General features: G+C 30.7%; 2 protein-coding genes across 2 annotated transcripts; both read right to left on the bottom strand.

The window, feature by feature from the left end:
* Nucleotides 1-2,105: 2,105 nt before the first annotated feature.
* LOC136975041 (T-box transcription factor T homolog) lies at nt 2,106-5,879 on the bottom strand. The gene is made up of 3 exons (XM_067270031.1): nt 5,598-5,879; nt 4,048-4,185; nt 2,106-2,171 (listed from the first exon to the last, which is right to left on the bottom strand). The coding sequence occupies exons 1-3, from the start codon at nt 5,877-5,879 to the stop codon at nt 2,106-2,108; spliced, it is 486 nt and encodes a 161-aa protein (XP_067126132.1).
* A 4,141-nt stretch (nt 5,880-10,020) lies between these two features.
* On the bottom strand, nt 10,021-18,312 carry LOC136975040 (T-related protein-like). The gene is made up of 7 exons (XM_067270030.1): nt 18,200-18,312; nt 14,387-14,660; nt 12,822-12,962; nt 11,972-12,033; nt 11,844-11,887; nt 11,631-11,768; nt 10,021-10,199 (listed from the first exon to the last, which is right to left on the bottom strand). Exons 1-7 carry the CDS (start codon nt 18,310-18,312, stop codon nt 10,021-10,023), a joined length of 951 nt encoding a protein of 316 aa, XP_067126131.1.
* Nucleotides 18,313-18,688: the final 376 nt, after the last annotated feature.

Here is an 18,688-nt window from a genome sequence, read left to right as displayed (position 1 = left end):
TTTGATTTGGGGGATATAGATAGACAGATGACAGAGGAGACCAGATGTGGAAACCTTTAAGGCAGGAAGCCCCAATTGTAACAAATATGAACTATATACAAACATACGATGCAAACTGGAAGTCATGTTATTTCAATTCAAAAATTTTGCCTTTATGGTGTTAGATGACCGGTACGACTCTATTGTTAAAGGAAAAGTATGATGTACAGGGGCAAGCCGTTACTAATTTGAGGTTGAAATCATATATTTAAGTTAAATAAATTAAAAAACATGATTAAAAATTGCTGTCAATGTCAATAAATAATTGTTCATTCATTATGTATCAGTTCTAATTTTTACATCTTGATTATTATAACAAAACATTTAATTGTGAAGAATTTTCAACACAAGATTTCATTGTGTGTTGATCTTTTTAACATGTTTAATTACATTTAAGTTTTATTTTCTAATTCAAACATTTCTATTGGAGCTAATGTAAAAGTTCATAAAACGAATACATATGAATGAACAAATATTTCTGTTATAATAATAATGAAAAGCTTAAAGCTTGAAAATTTTTGTCATTATTATGGGAAATATTTTCTAATTAATTTAAAATTTTTTTATCGATGTAATTAAAGAAATAATTTCATTGGGCAACTGGTATTTTCATTAATTAATTTCTGTCCTTTTTCTTTTAAATTTCAATTAATAAATCAACTCAACTGATATTTTAAATTATTTCAATTTATCATTTTCACTTTTATCTGCCATACTTGAACTGAGTTTTTCAATGAAAACAGTTTTAACCTCTAGAAGCAGAAATTTTTTCATTTGAATTAAGTATAGAAAACAAGTACATACCATATTTTGTGGATTGACCAGTATGACAGTTAAACTGTGACTAAAAAATAAAATTAATCAGATCTAACAATTAGTTGTTAATTAAATGTTAAAGAAAACATTCTTCCAAGTACAATAAAATAACTACATTGTAATTTGACTGACTTAAAACTAGGAAGACAGTTTTCATTTACAAGTTCCTGACAGTTTCACAGATTTAGAATAAAAACTCCATTTTTACATGATGTAACTGGTTTCTTTTTTTAATGTACTTTTTAGAGAGGGGTGTATAACCTCACTTAAACCAGTATGCTGACATTCCCCAAGGATAAACCGGCATGCTGGTTTTTACCATATAGAAATATCAGATTTTGTGGTCTCCCTCGGATAGACCGACGTGCCGGACAGTTTTCAAAAATATGGTAAAAATGTCAGATATATGCATTGCAATTTGTAAGTTTAAGTCTGTACATACTTTACTTTTGTCTACTAGCAATTCTTACATCTATTACTTCATACCTTGTGGATGGGAGGCAATAAATGTGTAATAAAATAAGCGACACAACAGATTTGGAAATCATGTCATAAAACATGTATTGCAATTTAGTCAATTACAAAAACTTACATGTTCAATTAAATTTTATAATTTTCTATACTATTTAATCAATCATTATTGAATTTTTATTTTTATACATACAATTGTTTTAGTAGAATTTCTTTAGCACAATTTCTTCTTTAGTAGTAGTATTTTGTTGAAAATTATTTGTTTGTAACTTCATTTCTTTGTTGTAAAAAATTATGCTTATTTACCTCATCCAATGATGAATCCGACTGACCTGAAATATCGGTTGTACTGTTGCTATGTTGGCTCTTAATATTTTGGTCATTTGACATCTCTTCTGGAATTAAATCTGAAAAGAGAGTGTATTTATTTAAAACAATTTGTCGAGGGTTTTAAATTAAAAATATACAAGGATAAAATTAAAAATTCTCCATCACTTCATAAAAAGTAGAAATATCAATTTAAAACACTTTAAAATTTTACACTTACCAGTAGAATTCTGCTGTAACTTTTTGTCATTTGTGATCTGTAAAATAATATAATATTTAATATAACACTTATTCTATTTAATAAATATTTGTCTATTTTAAACATACAGTAGAATCTGTTTATTGTAATCAGATATTTTTATCAAAATCAACATGTTTCAAATCATCTGAATTAATATAAATGCTGACCAGCTTTTGAGTTCAGTTATTAGTTATTATAATCAATAGGGATGCTATTTTCCATAAAATGCATAATCACTTTGTGGCTGTTGGTGTGCTATATTAATTGATGATTTATGCTGAGATTATTCAGAAATCAAGAAAAATTAACAATATTAAAATGCATGATTTTTTCTTAAACCTATAAATCATTGTTTTTTAATAACTGGAAAGGAGTACAGTCTTATTATTTAGATCAGATGCCTGGGGGAAAAACACAAATGAAAACTTTGATGCTTTACAACAAGTTAGATCAAACATCAAATCTACATTTCAGGGCAGGTGCATATTACAAAGGCAAAGTCATAATGGCTGACGATTACTCCCACAAAACAGCAAAACTGTTATAAAAGCAACAAAAAAGTAAGATAAAAAAAATACAATAAAATATAAACATTACTACAGTTATATAAAATAATCAGTAAATTTAGTTTGACAGCTTTTGTGTATTTCACATATTAAAAATTCTGAACTGCTTAAACATTTCAATTTTACTGAAGAGATATTCCACTTGGGAATCCAGCATAATATAAGTTGCAGTTTCAGAAATAGCAGTGGATAAAAATCCTAAAGATTTTTGAAAAAGTAAGAAAATAACTGCCGGAAAAAAAGAGCATTAAAGGCATTGTCAATGCTGTCTTCTGGTGCTGATTGACGTTGAAAGAAGTATTTCAATTGTGAAAAACATATTAAGACCCAATAAAAAATAATATCACAGAAGAAAATTTAGATGGCCATATAAGACAAGTAACGGTTAATTTGCACTGAGGTCACCTCGGTGCAAATTAACCTTCATATTTGTTTTGCATAACAGAAATGACAATAAAGTTTTTAGTTTTGAAAGAAAAAAAATGAGTGTTGTGTACACTTGTACAACTTTGTACAAATATTAAAAGCAATTAATTATTAATTAAAAGCAACATATTTCTTTTAAAAATTGCATTAGAATTAAATTCAAAATTTTTATGAAATTTTTTACGTTCTCGTTACGTCAACGAATGACGTAACTTATGTTTTGCAATGGAGCGTTATCACGTTTGACTTGTTTCGCTATTACGAAGGCTCTGAGAGAAATCTGTATAGACACAATTTGGAGCTGACAGTAAAGTACATTTCTACTTAATTACTGAAATAAAGATGCGTTCTAATAGAGTCTTCTATTCGTGTTTTCAACAGTAACACTAAAGCTTATGCATAACCAATGGCGAATTTACGGGGTATACAAGGCACACACCTCTTCCCCTCAGCATAGTCAAATACCTCAGGTAATAAAAATTACATGAAGTATACTGTGTTCCTTCATGCACCCTCCTCTAAAGAGATTTCCGGATCCGCCATTGCGCAAGATAAAAGAGTAAATTCTTACGGTTATTCTTATTAAAGTTTTTTCGATCTCACCTTTCGTTCTTGTAATGTGTTCGGCGTCCATAACGCTGGTTGAGGTACGCTAATTTCTTTTTCCTATTTTCGGTGGTGTCTTGCCGTTTCTAACAGTAGTTTATTGTCAGTCGTAGAGAAACCGTGTTGTGCAATCTAGCACAACACGGTTTCTCTACAACTGACAAATACTTACGGATTAAGCGACCGTTGAAAAAGAAAACTTTTTTTCCGTCACAGTATATTCTTAATTAAATAAACATTTCAATTAGTAAATTAAAAGCAATAGGACGAATATGGGAAAACCGGGTGATGAGAAACGGGGTCCAACATATACAGAGGATCTCATTCCTGAGAAAATGTGAAAGCTGTGGCTGTAAGAGCCGAGAGGAGAAACTTACTGACGGGGAGATCAATCAACCTGTTACTTAAGTCCATATACTGTATTTACTTATCAAACACTCTTTATGACAAAATACTTTAATTTCTACAATCGAAATTCTTTTCGATTATAAATCGCTGCAATTGTTTATCATCTCGAAATGTGTCTATTTAGATTTTCACCGATTAGTTTTTTACCTCATCGCTTTGGTATGCAGTAACAGCATAAAATGCAGTAATGGGAAAATCGATAGTAGCTACTGTTCTGCTAGCGCATTCCGGTCGTATTTCGTCTACGATTCTTGTCTGATATCGATGAAGGGAATTAAGGACCACCTGAAAATTATATAAGACTTTATTAACAATTGCGAATAATTAAACTTTTACGACCGAATAAACGAATCACATAAATTTCATGTTTGTATAAATTATTAAATGGCAGTAACAATACATGATTTATGTTATCATTCTACAATCATAAATAAAGTGACCAGATCCTGAAATGTTAGAAGTGGGACGCTTCGACGTGACGTCAGACGAGTCACACGATCGATTCCAGTGGACGATCTTCAGTAGCTTTCTGACATCATCCATGATATGTTACAAACAACCAATGAAACTTACTCTCCTATTTACAGAATAACGACGTATAGTGATAGCCACAATGAACAGTGACAGTAGACCTAATTGTTTCTTTTAACTGGCTATTTTTAACTCAGATAATTAACAAAATACACCAACTCTCTTTTATAACTGACCGGCACAACCACTAACTATACTTGCACGGGTTATACAGGGCCAGCTGAACGTGCAAAGCATAAGAGCCCTTGATGCCAAGAGCGCACAAGAAACATGAAAATTTTTTAATTTTCACAAAGTGGTTCTTTTATTTCTACCTTTCTGCGTGTTTCAATTATACCTATTTTTAATTACAGTTACAAATAACCGATTCTAAACATAATAATAATAATAATAATAATACAGTTTACATACGGGTGCTAAGCATCCTTGTGGTATTCATCAAGATAAACATTCACTATTCTCCAACTGAACCATACATGGCCAAAAATTTTAGTATACAATTTATAAAAACAGAAGCTGAAATGGCATAAATTGGATATTAAAAAGCCGGACTGTCTGCCTTTTCGGAAGGTCTGGTCACTTTATTCAGAAGTAAATAAATAACTGATAGAATAAAAAGAATATAGAAAATGTAATTAGTAAATATGCAGAGTTTATATTTCATTTCTAGGAAATGAACTCCACCCATATTTGTTGATATTTTCTAAACACGCTTTCAAGAAGCCATTGTTCTTACTCGGATGTAAGTTATTCGTTTAAAACAGGAATTACTGAGATGGATCACTCGATTTATCTCGGGATTAGTGGACAAATGTATTTATTTTATTTAAAAATTTGGTAAACAAAAGAATTGACATATCTAAGTTTTAGTAAAATAACACAATTTCGATTTGTTCAATAAAGAAGAATATTAGGTCTACTATTAATTCCTATTTGTAATTTATTCTAGTTCTTATCAGTCTAGTAAGGAGCAGCGAATTAAATTTAATTTTTGGGAGGAATTGAAAAGTAAAAATATTCGGGAAAAACCCAGTTTAAAACGATAACATTACGTAATTTTTTAAAGTTGCCTTAATGGCGAAGAAATAAAAAATTAAAGTTAAGCTATAACTCATATGTAAAATTATGAAGAAACTGTTAACCGAGTGACGTAAATACTTCCTTACGCCATTGGTCTTGTTGCATTTATTCGTTAATTTAACTCTTGCAAAGGAAATCTCCTTTGACATCCAATGACTTCCGAAGTTTGGAGATTCTGAATGAATGTACGTCCTCGGGTCGTTCTGCGATGGTTGCGATTCTGCGGATCCCGAAATGAACCAAAATCCGTTCATGAATCTCCATTGTATTCCGAATCTCCATTCGTCTATCGGAACAAACACCAATGCTACGTTGTACATGGAATTCGGATGGAGACCCTTAATTTTCAGTCGAACGACCGGAAACATTCTCCTAGGAAGCGAAAAGAAAATAAACAATTAAAATTAGCTTGAAAGGTTTTTCTGTAGTTCTTTTAAAGTAAAACTTTTACGATGTGTAAAAACAGTATTTACTTTCTTATTCGATAAACGTCTATTTGCATTTGAACGATATTTGATTATGTAATTAAGTAGGTAGATTATTTGACAGGAAAAACTATTAAAAGCGATAAATAAACTGTTTTATTTCCGAAAAATAAATTTTTTAATGTCGTTTAGAGGCTGAGAAAACAGATATTTTAATACAAAACGTGCCAAATCCAAAAAGAAGGGGAGAAAATTGAATAATAATAAACTTCATAACTTCCTTGATAAAATATTCTATAAAAATCAACATAGCATATAACGTAATTAATGTACTTTAGACTATATATAATGTACCAGATATATTGTATGCCTTTTATTTTGGGATCATTAAGAACGAATTATTTTTATGTCAAATATGATAGTCTATATAAGTGAAAATGTAAATGTTGGTTTGTTCAAAATGTTAAATCTCGGAAAGTTCTTAACCGATTGCTTTGAAATTTTGACACAACGTTGCATTCGAATACGCGTGTGTTTTTATATTATATAGATGTGGCAATTCATCCTCCGCGGGGGAGAGGGACAGGATTAAGTCTTACTGTGAAGAACTCGGCTTCTATTATACAATTTAGATGCGTTTTTTTTTGCGTTTTTGATTGCGTTTTACTAGGGTACGTCAAGAGAATATACACTAAAAAGGGATTTTTCGAAATCCCCCCACGGGGATTGTTATATATTTATAACAGATACATTTTGAGCCACAGCAAAGCGTGGCCGGTTACAGCTAGTAATAATAATAATACAAAATAAATATCTGAGATGAAATTTATCTTTAGAGTAAGCATAAGAATCTTCAGAATATTTTAAGTTTAGCGGAACTTATGATAATATTGTTATTATAACTAAAAAATAAATAATTTTAATATACTTTAAAAAATTTAAAAACGTTTTTATTGATCAGGTTTTTCGTCAGTGAGAGGCAGGAACAGTCTCGTGTTATTAGGCATAAACATAAACACAAAATGATTAAATCCTATATTTGGAGTTATGTTTATCAAGTTTAGAGATGGGAAGAATGGTAGGGTGCTCCCTAAAACAGCATTAAAATGTACTGTCATCGAACTAAGATGTGTTCTCGAAGTTTCAGCCTTCTATCTTAACCAAAATTGGAGCCTTTCTTCTCTGACGACGATTTCAACGATAAAAAGTTAAAGTCAATTCTAAAAATCCCGAAAAAAGAAAACAAAAGCCTTGATAGAAAAAAGGTTGTCTTCTGGAAAATTATACAGTGTTTCTCAAGCTGGAAGAACGTCTTGAGTCACTTTAAGTGATCATATTGTACAGAAATGCTTTTAATCTGGTGTTATGTTGTCAGAAATTTCACCACAAAAGTGCATAATCTTAACGTTGTACTTAAAATGCTTGCAGTTAAAGTAAACGCGTTTTACTAACCACGTGTGTTAGGTATGAACTGCGGGTGTAAAATTTTGATTCTTTCTGTAAGATTTCACACGATATTAATTTTTGAATTAAGATTATCGATCTTTGATAACTGCATTACTACATCGTATAAAAAATAAAATTAATTAATCAGATCTGACAAGCCTAGTTGTTAAACGTTTGAAGACAACCTTCTTCCGACTACAACGAAACAATATCATCGTAATTTAATGGCCACCCAAGCGGGAAGGAAACATCACAGAACAATAAAACAATTATCGCTGTTTATTTGATGATAGCAGCGTGGATTCCACTAATGGATCTCCTAATCTTCAAATGATCCGCGTCTATTTTAAAAGTGGATAAGTCCAATTTATGTTATTGCTAGATATTTAATGGTTGCACGCACATAATTATATTTCTTAGTTCAGATTTTAAAAGTATTCATGATGCATGGGTGGTACCGAACGCACCTCAACCAATTATACAGTTGGTTACAGTAAAATATAGATAAAATAATTCATAACAAATTAAAATTTAATATCATTATTAAAATTAAAAAGTTTTAAATTAAAATGTAAATTTTATTTCTTATTTTAATCCAGTGTATCCTTAAGTATTCGTCTTTCCACTGAATAATCGGTGGATTGGTATTATAATAATTAAAAAAAAAAAAAAAAAAAAAAAAAAAGGAAATAGTCCTTAGGCAAAGAATAAATACTATTTTAAAATTATATAAAATGTAGTCTTTAGTGAATTCACGTCTATGTAAATTACAAAAATTATGTTTAAATTAGTGGTGGGAGGGCACACGTTCCTCATCCCAAACTAGTATCATACATTAACATAATTTAACAGATTAACCAGCAGATAATAATATTCACATACATTTAACACTGTTTTTTTTTTTTTGGTGAGCTGTACAGAGAACATTGTGTCTATGTTCTCTATTTTTATTTTTATTGCTTGCATTAAATTAAAAATATAAAAATTTTTTATAACAATCTCATAACAGATGGTGCCAAACAATTTTTTTTTTAAAGTTTTATTTTAGTATTTTTCTAAATTTAAATATTCTTCAACAGTTATTATCGATGTTTAAAACGCAGGCATATGATCTTGGTCTGTTTAAGCTTTAGAAAACAAACAGTAACATTGTCAAACCGCGTATTTTATTAGAACCATATGCCCAATTTATTTCAGATATAAACTAATTTAAACTATTCCAATGAAACATATGATATGTTTCATTGAAATAGTTTGAAATTAGAGTTCTAAAAAACTTAAATTAATATTTATTCAATTTAGAAATTCATTAGACACTGGGGAAAGGCATATATACTGGTACAGATATGTTGATGAATTTTTAATTATGAGTGACAGCTGGCGTTTGGTTAATCCGGTAAACTTTCAGGAACAAAGAGTGCCGAATGTCAATTGTGTTCTGTACCGTAAAATGTTATTCGTTTGACTGATTACACGAATTAAGAGGGCTGAAATGTTCTTATAGGATTTGTAATGGAGCACAGTTAAATTCGTCAGCTCTTTCTTACAAAAGAAATTTTACATTTTTAATTGTGCTGGGATTGTCACCCGTGCACTTTTAGACTGTTTTGCATATATCTGGAGAGGCATAATCCCTAAACAACGGTCGCCTCTGCAGTGGAAGATAGTTGTTCCTGGTGACTGGATGTGACGGAAAAGCGAAGACATTTTTAGTCTATCACGTTTTCCTTTAATTATATTCATTACTGATTGCTAATGAATATCCACTGTTCATTTGCAAAAGATGTGAAACCACGTCCGTGGAAGACTTACTATTAACACGTTATTGAGAAATAGTCTAGATTCTCTTATAACAACACAGTATGCGATTGATAGGAAACAACAGCTGGGATTGTCAGAAACTAAATTAAAAAGACATTTAACTCTAAATTATTTATTTTCGAGAGTTAGGCTATATGATTTTAAAAATGCATTTGATATAAAATCTTGTCAAAATTTTCATTTATCTCTATCAAGCACCATTTGTATCTTTCCAAAATTGTTGGTCATCCAAACATATTAAACCTGTGAAGAAATGCTCTTGGATCTACAGCAAGGCACTCAAAAACGTGCTTCCTGCAATACTGAATGATTAGGACGCTTAAATTTTATCAATGTTTGTAAAAAAGTATTTAAAATTAGTGTTTTTCTATTTCCATAAAGGGACTAAAAATAGATGATGTGAAGTACATTGCTGACCTATTATGATGCTGAATTCTAACACAAATACTATTTAATAAATCTACTGTATAGATTATTATCCAGACTATAAAATTTCTCCTAGCAGTTTATCAAAATCTGACAACATAATCAAATTTAGAGCAGTTATCTTGTAAAGTATCAATTCCCGCATGAGTTTTATTTTGTTTTTTGTAAAGGAATGGCCTACAATCCTCTTCAGATGCAATAGTGTCCAACAAAGATTAAATCTTTTCCAAACTTTAAAGATAAAATTCTGATTTTATTACTTAAAATTAAATACATTAAATTAAATAAATATACATAGCAAAATAAAAATAAATAGCATAGTATGCTGAATACAAAAACTTGGTAATTTTCAACAAATGTGTTTTAAAATATATATTTAAAAAAATGAACATTATTTCCAGTATTCTTGAGAATTACTACACGAGTTTTCATATCTCCACATCTCTAACTGATATGGTGTTTGATGTGTCATCTGATAGGTTTCATTTGACCATTGATGTGGTGTTTCATGTGATGTCATATAAGAGGATTGAGTCCCATAACAATAACTTTCATCCGAATTAAATGTGTCTGTAAAGAAATAAATTATTTTATTTTATTAATTTGATAACTGACAAAAGATCTTACTAATGATTTATCGAATTAATAAAATAAAGCAATGCGTCTCTTAAACTACCAATTGATAACCCTGAGAGCAAAATAAGAAAACATCAAGCTATTATACCGACTTCTGTAGGGGTGTATGTAAATAAGGTTACTGCTCATTTTAAATTTCCATACTTTAAATAAATGTGTGAGGTTTTCATGATTTTACTAGTAGACAGGCTCCTCCAGCCTGAGCAGTGTGGCATAGAAATGTTGGTTTTCATTTCCAATACACCTTGAGGTAAGGTTGATGTTGTGAATTCTGATGGACAATAACGTCACTGAAATTTACTTCAACAAGATTTCCATTTATTAAGATCTACCTCATTAATAGATACAAATTTCAGAGTTACCAAATGTTTATGAGTCAGCCAAAGCTGCCAGAATGGAACCACTGAACCAGCCTAGCTTCACATTTGTTTGCATAACAGAAATGACAATAAAGTTTTTAGTTTTGAAAGAAAAAAAATGAGTGTTGTGTACACTTGTACAACTTTGTACAAATATTAAAAGCAATTAATTATTAATTAAAAGCAACATATTTCTTTTAAAAATTGCATTAGAATTAAATTCAAAATTTTTATGAAATTTGTTTAAAAAATGTCAGTTACAGATTAAAAAATCAAGAATATGGAAAAATGATTAGTTTCAGAATTACTCTATAGGCTTTTAACGCCGCTCAATATAATTTTTAATTAAATGAGATGGTGATTTTGAATTGAGCATCCTAGTTGAAAATTTTCATTATTCGTTACATACGTTATTGGCTATAAATAGTTAAGTATTCGTAAATTAAAGTATAAACAAAATAAATTAGAATTATTTTCTTCTGAATTAAACATTAAAAAGTGATAAGCAAGAAATTCCGCAGTTAGTAAAAAACACTTTCTTACAATCAACAAAGCACGAAGTCTTTTTAAATGGAATTAAAACATGGTAAATATATGAAAATATTATTCTAATTATTATAAACTAATAACGGCCCACCACTGGCCAAGCGGTTCCGTTCGCTGAACACTGGAAGTTCGGTCGTGGGTCTGCCCCTGGTCAGGACGGGCTGGCCACGTGGAGTATTCCGGGTTTTCTCCACGTCTGTTACGCCTGAATAGGGGCCGGTTACCCTTAAAAGGCCTCCCGGAAGGCGTTTCTCTTCCGCGTAACATCGCGTATCGAAAGAAGGCAACGGGCAACCAACTGGGACTTACTTCCTCCAGGACATCACTTGGCGCGCAATCTAATCCGTACTAACCTGCGCCGAGTGTTCGCCGACATCAGGCTGACCTGATAAGGCGCATAAGGAAGGGAGGACCCTTAACCCCCATAAAGCAGTAAACTAATAATATTTAAATATCATACCGTTTGAGCATTCGTAATTATTTAAACATGGAGTTTGTCCAAATATATAACTTGGACGAACTTCCGGTTCTTCGTTCGTCAAATTTGAAGGTGAACGCTGGTTACAGACACCCGATCTGTCACTTCGGTCGAAAAAACCTATTTTATGCATAGAATTTAAAACTCATTACTTAATTAATAATCTTTAATATAGAAATTATAGACTTTACTTACATGGCATATCGGTATCATTTTCATGAGTGTAAGCGTCCCATGCTCTATTATATTAAAAATTAGAACTTTATAAATGAAATTTTAAATTTTATTAAAAATATATTTGAAACGTGTAAAAAACAGATTACCTTCTTCGTGGGTCATTAAAGGATTTCGCATGAGGATTGTGTTTAATTTTTAAATTTTTAACCTGTAAGCAAAAAAATTATATATAGGCCTATGTATATCGTGAATTTTAAAATAGTTTTAATATACGAAGGCTCGGAGTGAAAATCTATATAGACACAATTTGGAGCTGGCAGTAAAGTACATTTTTACTTAATTACTGAAATAAAGATGTGTTTTAATAGTCTCCTCTTCATGTTTTCATCAGTAACACTGAAGCTTATGCATAACCAATGGCGAATTTACGGGGGTATACAAGCCACACACCTCTTCCCCCTGTGTAAAGTTAAATACCTCAGGTAATAAAAAAATAACGTTACTGTGTTCCTTCATGAGTATACTTCAATAAGTATACTGTGTTCTTTCATGCACCCTCCTCTAAAGATATTTCTGGATCCGCCATTGCACACGATAAAGGAGTAAATACTTAGGGATTAAGCGACCGTTGAAAAGAAAAGCTTTCTTCCGTCTCAGTATATTCTTAATTAAATAAACATTTCATTTAATAAATTAAAAGCAATAGGATGAATATGGGAAAACCGGGTGATGAGGAACGGGGTCCAACATATACGGAGGATCTCATTCCTGAGAAAATGTGAAAGCTGTGGCCGTAAGAGCCGAGAGGAGAAACTTACTGACGGGGAGATCAATCAACCTGTTACTTAAGTCCATATACTGTATTTACTTATCAAACACTCTTTATGACAAAATACTTTAATTTCTACAATCGAAATTCTTTCCGATTATAAATCGCTGCAATTGTTTATCATCTCGAAATGTGTCTATTTAGATTTTCACCGATTAGTTTTTTACCTCATCGCTTTGGTATGCAGTAACAGCATAAAATGCAGTAACGGGGAAGTCAATAGTAGCTACTGTTCTGTTAGCGCATCCCGGTCGTATTTCGTCTACGACGATTCTTGTCTGATATCGATGAAGGGAATTAAGGACCACCTGAAAATTATAAGACTTTAATAACAATTGCGAATAATTAAAATTTTACGATCGAATAAACGAATAACATAAATTTCATGTTTGTATAAATTATTAAATGGCAGTAACAATACATGACTTATGTTATCATTCTACAATCATAAATAAAGTGAGCAGATCCTGAAATGTTAGAAGTGGGACGCTTCGACGTAACGTCAGACTAGTCACACGATCGATTCCAGTGGATGATCTTCAGTAGCTTTCTGACATCATCCATGATATGTTACAAACAACCAATGAAACTTACTCTCCTATTTACAGAATAACGACGTATATTAATAGCCACAATAAACAGTTACAGTAGACCTAATTGTTTCTTTTAACTGGCTATTTTTAACCCAGATAATTAACAAAATACACCAACTCTCTTTTATAAGTAACCGACACAACCACTAACTATACTTGTACGGGTTATACAGGGCCGGCGGAACATGCAAAGCATAAGAGCCCTTGATGCCAAGAGCGCACAAGAAACATGAAAATTTTTTAATTTTCACAAAGTGGTTCTTTTATTTCTACCTTTCTGCGTGTTTAAATTATACCTATTTTTTAATTACAGTTACAAATAATCAATGCTTAAACATTAAAATAATAATTGTATAGTACCATATACTGTCTAGCATACGGATGCCAATCATCCTTGTGGTATTTATCAAGATAAACATTCGCTATTCTCCAACTGACGAGTTGAACCATACATGGCCTAAAATTTTAGTATACAATTTATAAAAACAGAAGCTGAAATGGCATAAATTGGATATTAAAAAGCCGGACTGTCTACCTTTTCGGAAGGTCTGGTCACTTTTTTCAGAAGTAAATAAATGACAGAATATAGAAAATGTAATTAGTAAATATGCAAAGTTTATATTTCATTTCTAGGAAATGAACTCCACCCATATTTGTTGATATTTTCTAAACACGCTTTCAAGAAGCCGTTGTCCTTACTCGGATGTAAGTTATAAACAGAAGGTCGGTTTAAAACAGGAATTACTGAGATGAATCACTCGATTTATCTCGGGATTAGTGGACAAATGTGTTTATTTTATTTAAAAATTTGGTAAACAAAAGAATTGACATATCTAAGTTTTAGTAAAATAACACAATTTCGATTTGTTCAATAAAAAGAATATTAGGTCTACTATTAATTCCTATTTGTAATTTATTCTAGTTCTTATCAGTCTAGTAAGGAGCAGCGAATTAAATTTAATTTTTGGGAGGAATTGAAAAGTAAAAATATTCGGGAAAAACCCAGTTTAAAACGATAACATTACGTAATTTTTTAAAGTTGCCTTAATGGCGAAGAAATAAAAAATTAAAGTTAAGCTATAACTCATATGTAAAATTATGAAGAAACTGTTAACCGAGTGACGTAAATACTTCCTTACGCCATTGGTCTTGTTGCATTTATTCGTTAATTTAACTTTTGCAAAGGAAATATCCTTTGACATCCAATGACTTCCGAAGTTTGGAGATTCTGAATGAATGTACGTCCTCTGGTCGTCCTGCGATGGTTGCGATTCTGCGGATCCCGAAATGAACCAAAATCCGTTCATGAATCTCCATTTGTATTCGTCTATAGGAACAAACACCAATGCTACGTTGTACATGGAATTGGGATCCAAACCCTTCATTTTCAGTCGAACGACCGGAAACATTCTCCTAGGAAGCGAAAAGAAAATAAACAATTAAAATTAGCTTAAAAGGTTATTCTGTAGTTCTTTTAAAGTAAAACTTTTACGATGTGTAAAAACAGTATTTACTTTCTTATTCAATAAACGTCTATTTGCATTTGAATAATATTTATGTAATTAAGTGGGTAGATTATTTATCGCTTTTAATAGTTTTTCCTATCAAATAAACTGTTTTATTTCCGAAAAATAAATTTTCTATGTTTTTTAGAGGCTGAGAAAAGAGATATTTTAATACAAAACGTGCCAAATCCAAAAAGAAGGGAAGAAAATTGAATAATAATAAACTTCATAACTTCCTAGGTAAAATGTTCTATAAAAATCAACATAACATATAATGTAATTAATGCATTTTTATATCTGGTACATTATATATAGCCTATTGTATGCCTTTTATTTTGGAATCATTATTTCACGTAATGAATACTTTTTCATTCATTCCTCTTCACCGTAAACAGAGTCGAATTGACATTTATTAGAAAATTCTTGGGAAGTTTCTAATTGGAATATACATAAGAATCTTCAAAATATTTTAAGTTTATCAGAACCTAATGATAATGTTGATATTTTAACAAAAAATAAATAATTTTAATATACGTTTTTATTGATCAGTTTTTTCGTGAGTGAGAAGTAGGAGCGGTCTCGTGTTAAAGTGAAGGCGTTTTACTAACCACGTGTGTTAGGTAATGAACTGCGAGTGTAAAATTTTGATTCTTTCTATAAACTTTTGTACGTTACAGTATTAATTTTTGAATTAATATTATCGATTTTTGATAACTGCATTACTACATCGTATAAAAAATAAAATTAATCAGATCTGAGAAGCCTAGTTGTTAAACGTTAAAGACAACCTCCTTCCGACTACAACGAAACAATAGCATTGTAATTTAATGGCCATCAAACCGGGAATGAAACCTCACAGAAGAATAAAACAATTAGCGCTTTTTCTTAACAACATTGTTGACTATAGCAATGTGGGTTCGACTGATAATCTTCTGATCTTCAAATGAGCCGCGCTGATTTTGAAATGGGGGAAATCCTATTTATGTTATTGCTAGATATTTAATGGTTGCATGCACATAATTATATTTCTTAGTTCAGATGGTGCAGATTTTAAAAGTACTCGTGTGTAATAAATCTATCATATCTTTATATTTTTCTTGAGATTGAACTTGCCCCACATACAAAATCAACGGCTCAAATGTTCACTCTTTAACTTTTGTTTTGATTTTAAATGAAATAAAATTAACCCTGCAAACCTATTAATTTATAATAAAAAATAACAATTCATAACAAGTTAAACTTTCAAATCATTTTTAAAATTAAAAAGTTTAAATTAAAATGTAAATTTTATTTCTTATTTTAATCCAGTGTATACTTAAGTATTCTTTCTTCCTACGTGGATTATTATAATACCAATCAGTGGATTGGTATTATAATAATTAAATAAAATAAACAAAGAAAGTAGTCCTTAGGCAAAGAATAAATACTATTCTTAAATTATATAAAATGTATTATTAAAAATGAGAAAAGGAAAATAAAAAAGAATGAAGAATTCACTTAATAGCCAGCAACGAATAGCCAGAACGAAGCTTACAAATTCCTGAAAAGTAATGAATCGGTAACAAGAGCCAGTTACAAAATAAGCCATTTATTAACAAAACATTCAGTCATTCATCGATGGTTGTTTAATCAAGGGGTGTATGATAAAAGGTGCCGAATTCGTCTGTACAGGCATTTCGAGATCTCTCATTATCAAGAAATACGGCGGCAGACAGAATTAAGGAAATGGCAATGACGTCAGTTCACAATTACAAGAAATATCTACCAAACAGTACTTAAAACAAAGACAGTCAGCTTTATTCGATCGAGAGCTTTTAACCATGGCCAATTTACTTGGTTCCTTAAAGATTTAGAATCAGAATTCGAAGATCTTCCTTATTACACAGAAGTTCGTCCTGTCACAAAGTCCCGAAGAGCTTCTATCTGCTTTTGTTGGAAATAATATTTCTTAAAATGAAAGATGAAAACAACCAAATTATATCGTTTATAAAAGATCCATTGTGGATAAAGGATCCCTAACATTTTAAACAGATATTAGACCATCTGAATGATCTTCATATTACATTGCAAGCAAAGATCTATTAATAATCAACATGTACGATGCAATTGCAAGTTTTGTAAAAAAACTGACTTTGTTTAACAGATAAACATCTATCTGCCACAATGCGGATTGTTTGTTCTCGGTCTTTGAATCCAGATATTAGAAAACTGGTAGGAGGAAGAAAGCCCTGGCAAGTTTCCGGTAAAAACAACTAATTTTAATATACATAAATATGTATATTAAATAAAATAAATGTTTAAATAAAACCAATACTATAGCAATTATATATTACTAGCAGATGAGCCCGGCCTTGCTCGGGCAAAAAGTAACAATAGCAAAGATTAAGATTATAGCCGATCTTACTCGTTTTCAACGGGTGCAAGCATTAGCTTCCCCCCTTCCGAGACTAATTAGAGAAACTTTAGATATCTGCTTACCACACCGGGATAATTTAAAAATCTAATTTTATTAAATTAAATTTTTAACAGTTCTTACTAATTTCTCAATATAAATACATGCGTGTCAGATGTTTAAATTAAGTAACTGTAATACATATACTGGAGTTCATTTTATACGTGAAGTTTTTTATATATTATTTAGATAACAAATATAAACATTTCAGATCGAAAAGATCAAGAAGAAAACGTTAAAATTAACGCAAAAAATTCATTTATAACGCATGGTAAATGGTAAACACGACGACATTTTGCAATTTATAAGTAATAATTTTATATTAAACACTTAAAAAGTGCGTTTAATGGTAAACAAAGTGGGAGGGTTGTGTACGGGACACACGCTATAAAGTAGGCAAATCTTTAATTTAAAAACATATTCCACGCTATCAAATATTAATAATTATTAAATTTTAGAATAAATGTAAAATATTAAAATTCAGATAGAAAGATTCCGACTTTTTAAACTATGTATTAATTGTATATCCAGACATGGGCAAGTGAGGCTCTTTTTCAGTTACATGCGGCTATTGCTGAAAGTGTTAATTTCTGTTTTTTATTATTGTTTTTACAATTTTATTTTTATAATTTTTTGAAAATATGTTTATTAAAAAAATTCAATATTTGTTTTATATTATATTATATAATAAAATCGCGCGCCTTACCATACTATCCGCCACGACAGTACGGAACTGCGGCTCCCATGCACTTTGCAAAACCTACATTTCGGCTCCCACTGAACTCATGTATTATTAAGTGCGACGTAAATAAAACGCCCATAGAATTAATATTTATACGAAAGCAAAAGATATATAGGCCTATATTCTATATTAATCATTTCAAAAACTAACGGATCTAAGTTATTCTACCATAATTATACCCTTTTTTTAAAGCTACTATTTTATATTATTATATATTACATTGGCCTTTAATTACAATTAAGAAATCCCTTACCTTCCAGCTTTTGTTACAACCATCTCATTCTTTTCGTAGAAAAATTTTTGCCATAATTCGTAGTCTTGTAATTGAATTTCTATCGAATTATTTTCAATATTCGAGCGGTTCATATTGAATAGTGAACTACAGTTGACATTCAAACCACTCGAGGCCATATTCGAACTGTTTAAAATACAAAACTTAAGACAAATAACTCCTATTTTGTCTTTCTTAAATACCGCTCCAATGGCTTTCGAGCAGAGCCACTTCCTCCAATTCGCGATTGGTCAGTTACCAAAGGGTTTTTCCACAATTATTCAAATTAAGCTTCTCGAGAAGGTGGTTCCCGGATGAATAAGATGAAAAGTTTATTATATTTGATGAAGAATCCTTATCAATTATCAACAGATGGCTTTTATTTTCTCATTTATTTTACTAGTATTCTTCGTATTTAAACATGAAATGGGGTCAGAAAAATAAGACTTATATTATTAATTATTTATAAAA

Source organism: Centruroides vittatus, unplaced genomic scaffold, assembly GCF_030686945.1.
Source record: "Centruroides vittatus isolate TY-2023 unplaced genomic scaffold, ASM3068694v2 contig_361, whole genome shotgun sequence".
Classification (NCBI taxonomy): Eukaryota; Metazoa; Arthropoda; class Arachnida; order Scorpiones; family Buthidae; genus Centruroides; species Centruroides vittatus.
The sequence above is the reverse complement of the archived record's forward strand: the minus strand, read 5'-3'. Positions and strand labels throughout refer to the sequence as shown.

Excerpts from the sequence above, each read along its gene's own strand:
- LOC136975041 (XM_067270031.1), bottom strand. The coding sequence starts at position 5,879 with ATGTTTCCGGTCGTTCGACTGAAAATTAAGGGTCTCCATCCGAATTCC. Across the intron at positions 4,186-5,597 it reads AATGCAACAAGACCAATGGC|GTGGTCCTTAATTCCCTTCA; the intron begins GTAAGGAAGTAT and ends TATAATTTTCAG. Across the intron at positions 2,172-4,047 it reads CTGCATACCAAAGCGATGAG|CATAAATCATCAATTAATAT; the intron begins GTAAAAAACTAA and ends GAATAATCTCAG.
- LOC136975040 (XM_067270030.1), bottom strand. The coding sequence starts at position 18,312 with ATGAACCGCTCGAATATTGAAAATAATTCGATAGAAATTCAATTACAA. Across the intron at positions 12,963-14,386 it reads AATGCAACAAGACCAATGGC|GTGGTCCTTAATTCCCTTCA; the intron begins GTAAGGAAGTAT and ends TATAATTTTCAG. Across the intron at positions 11,888-11,971 it reads TTTAATGACCCACGAAGAAG|AGCATGGGACGCTTACACTC; the intron begins GTAATCTGTTTT and ends TTAATATAATAG.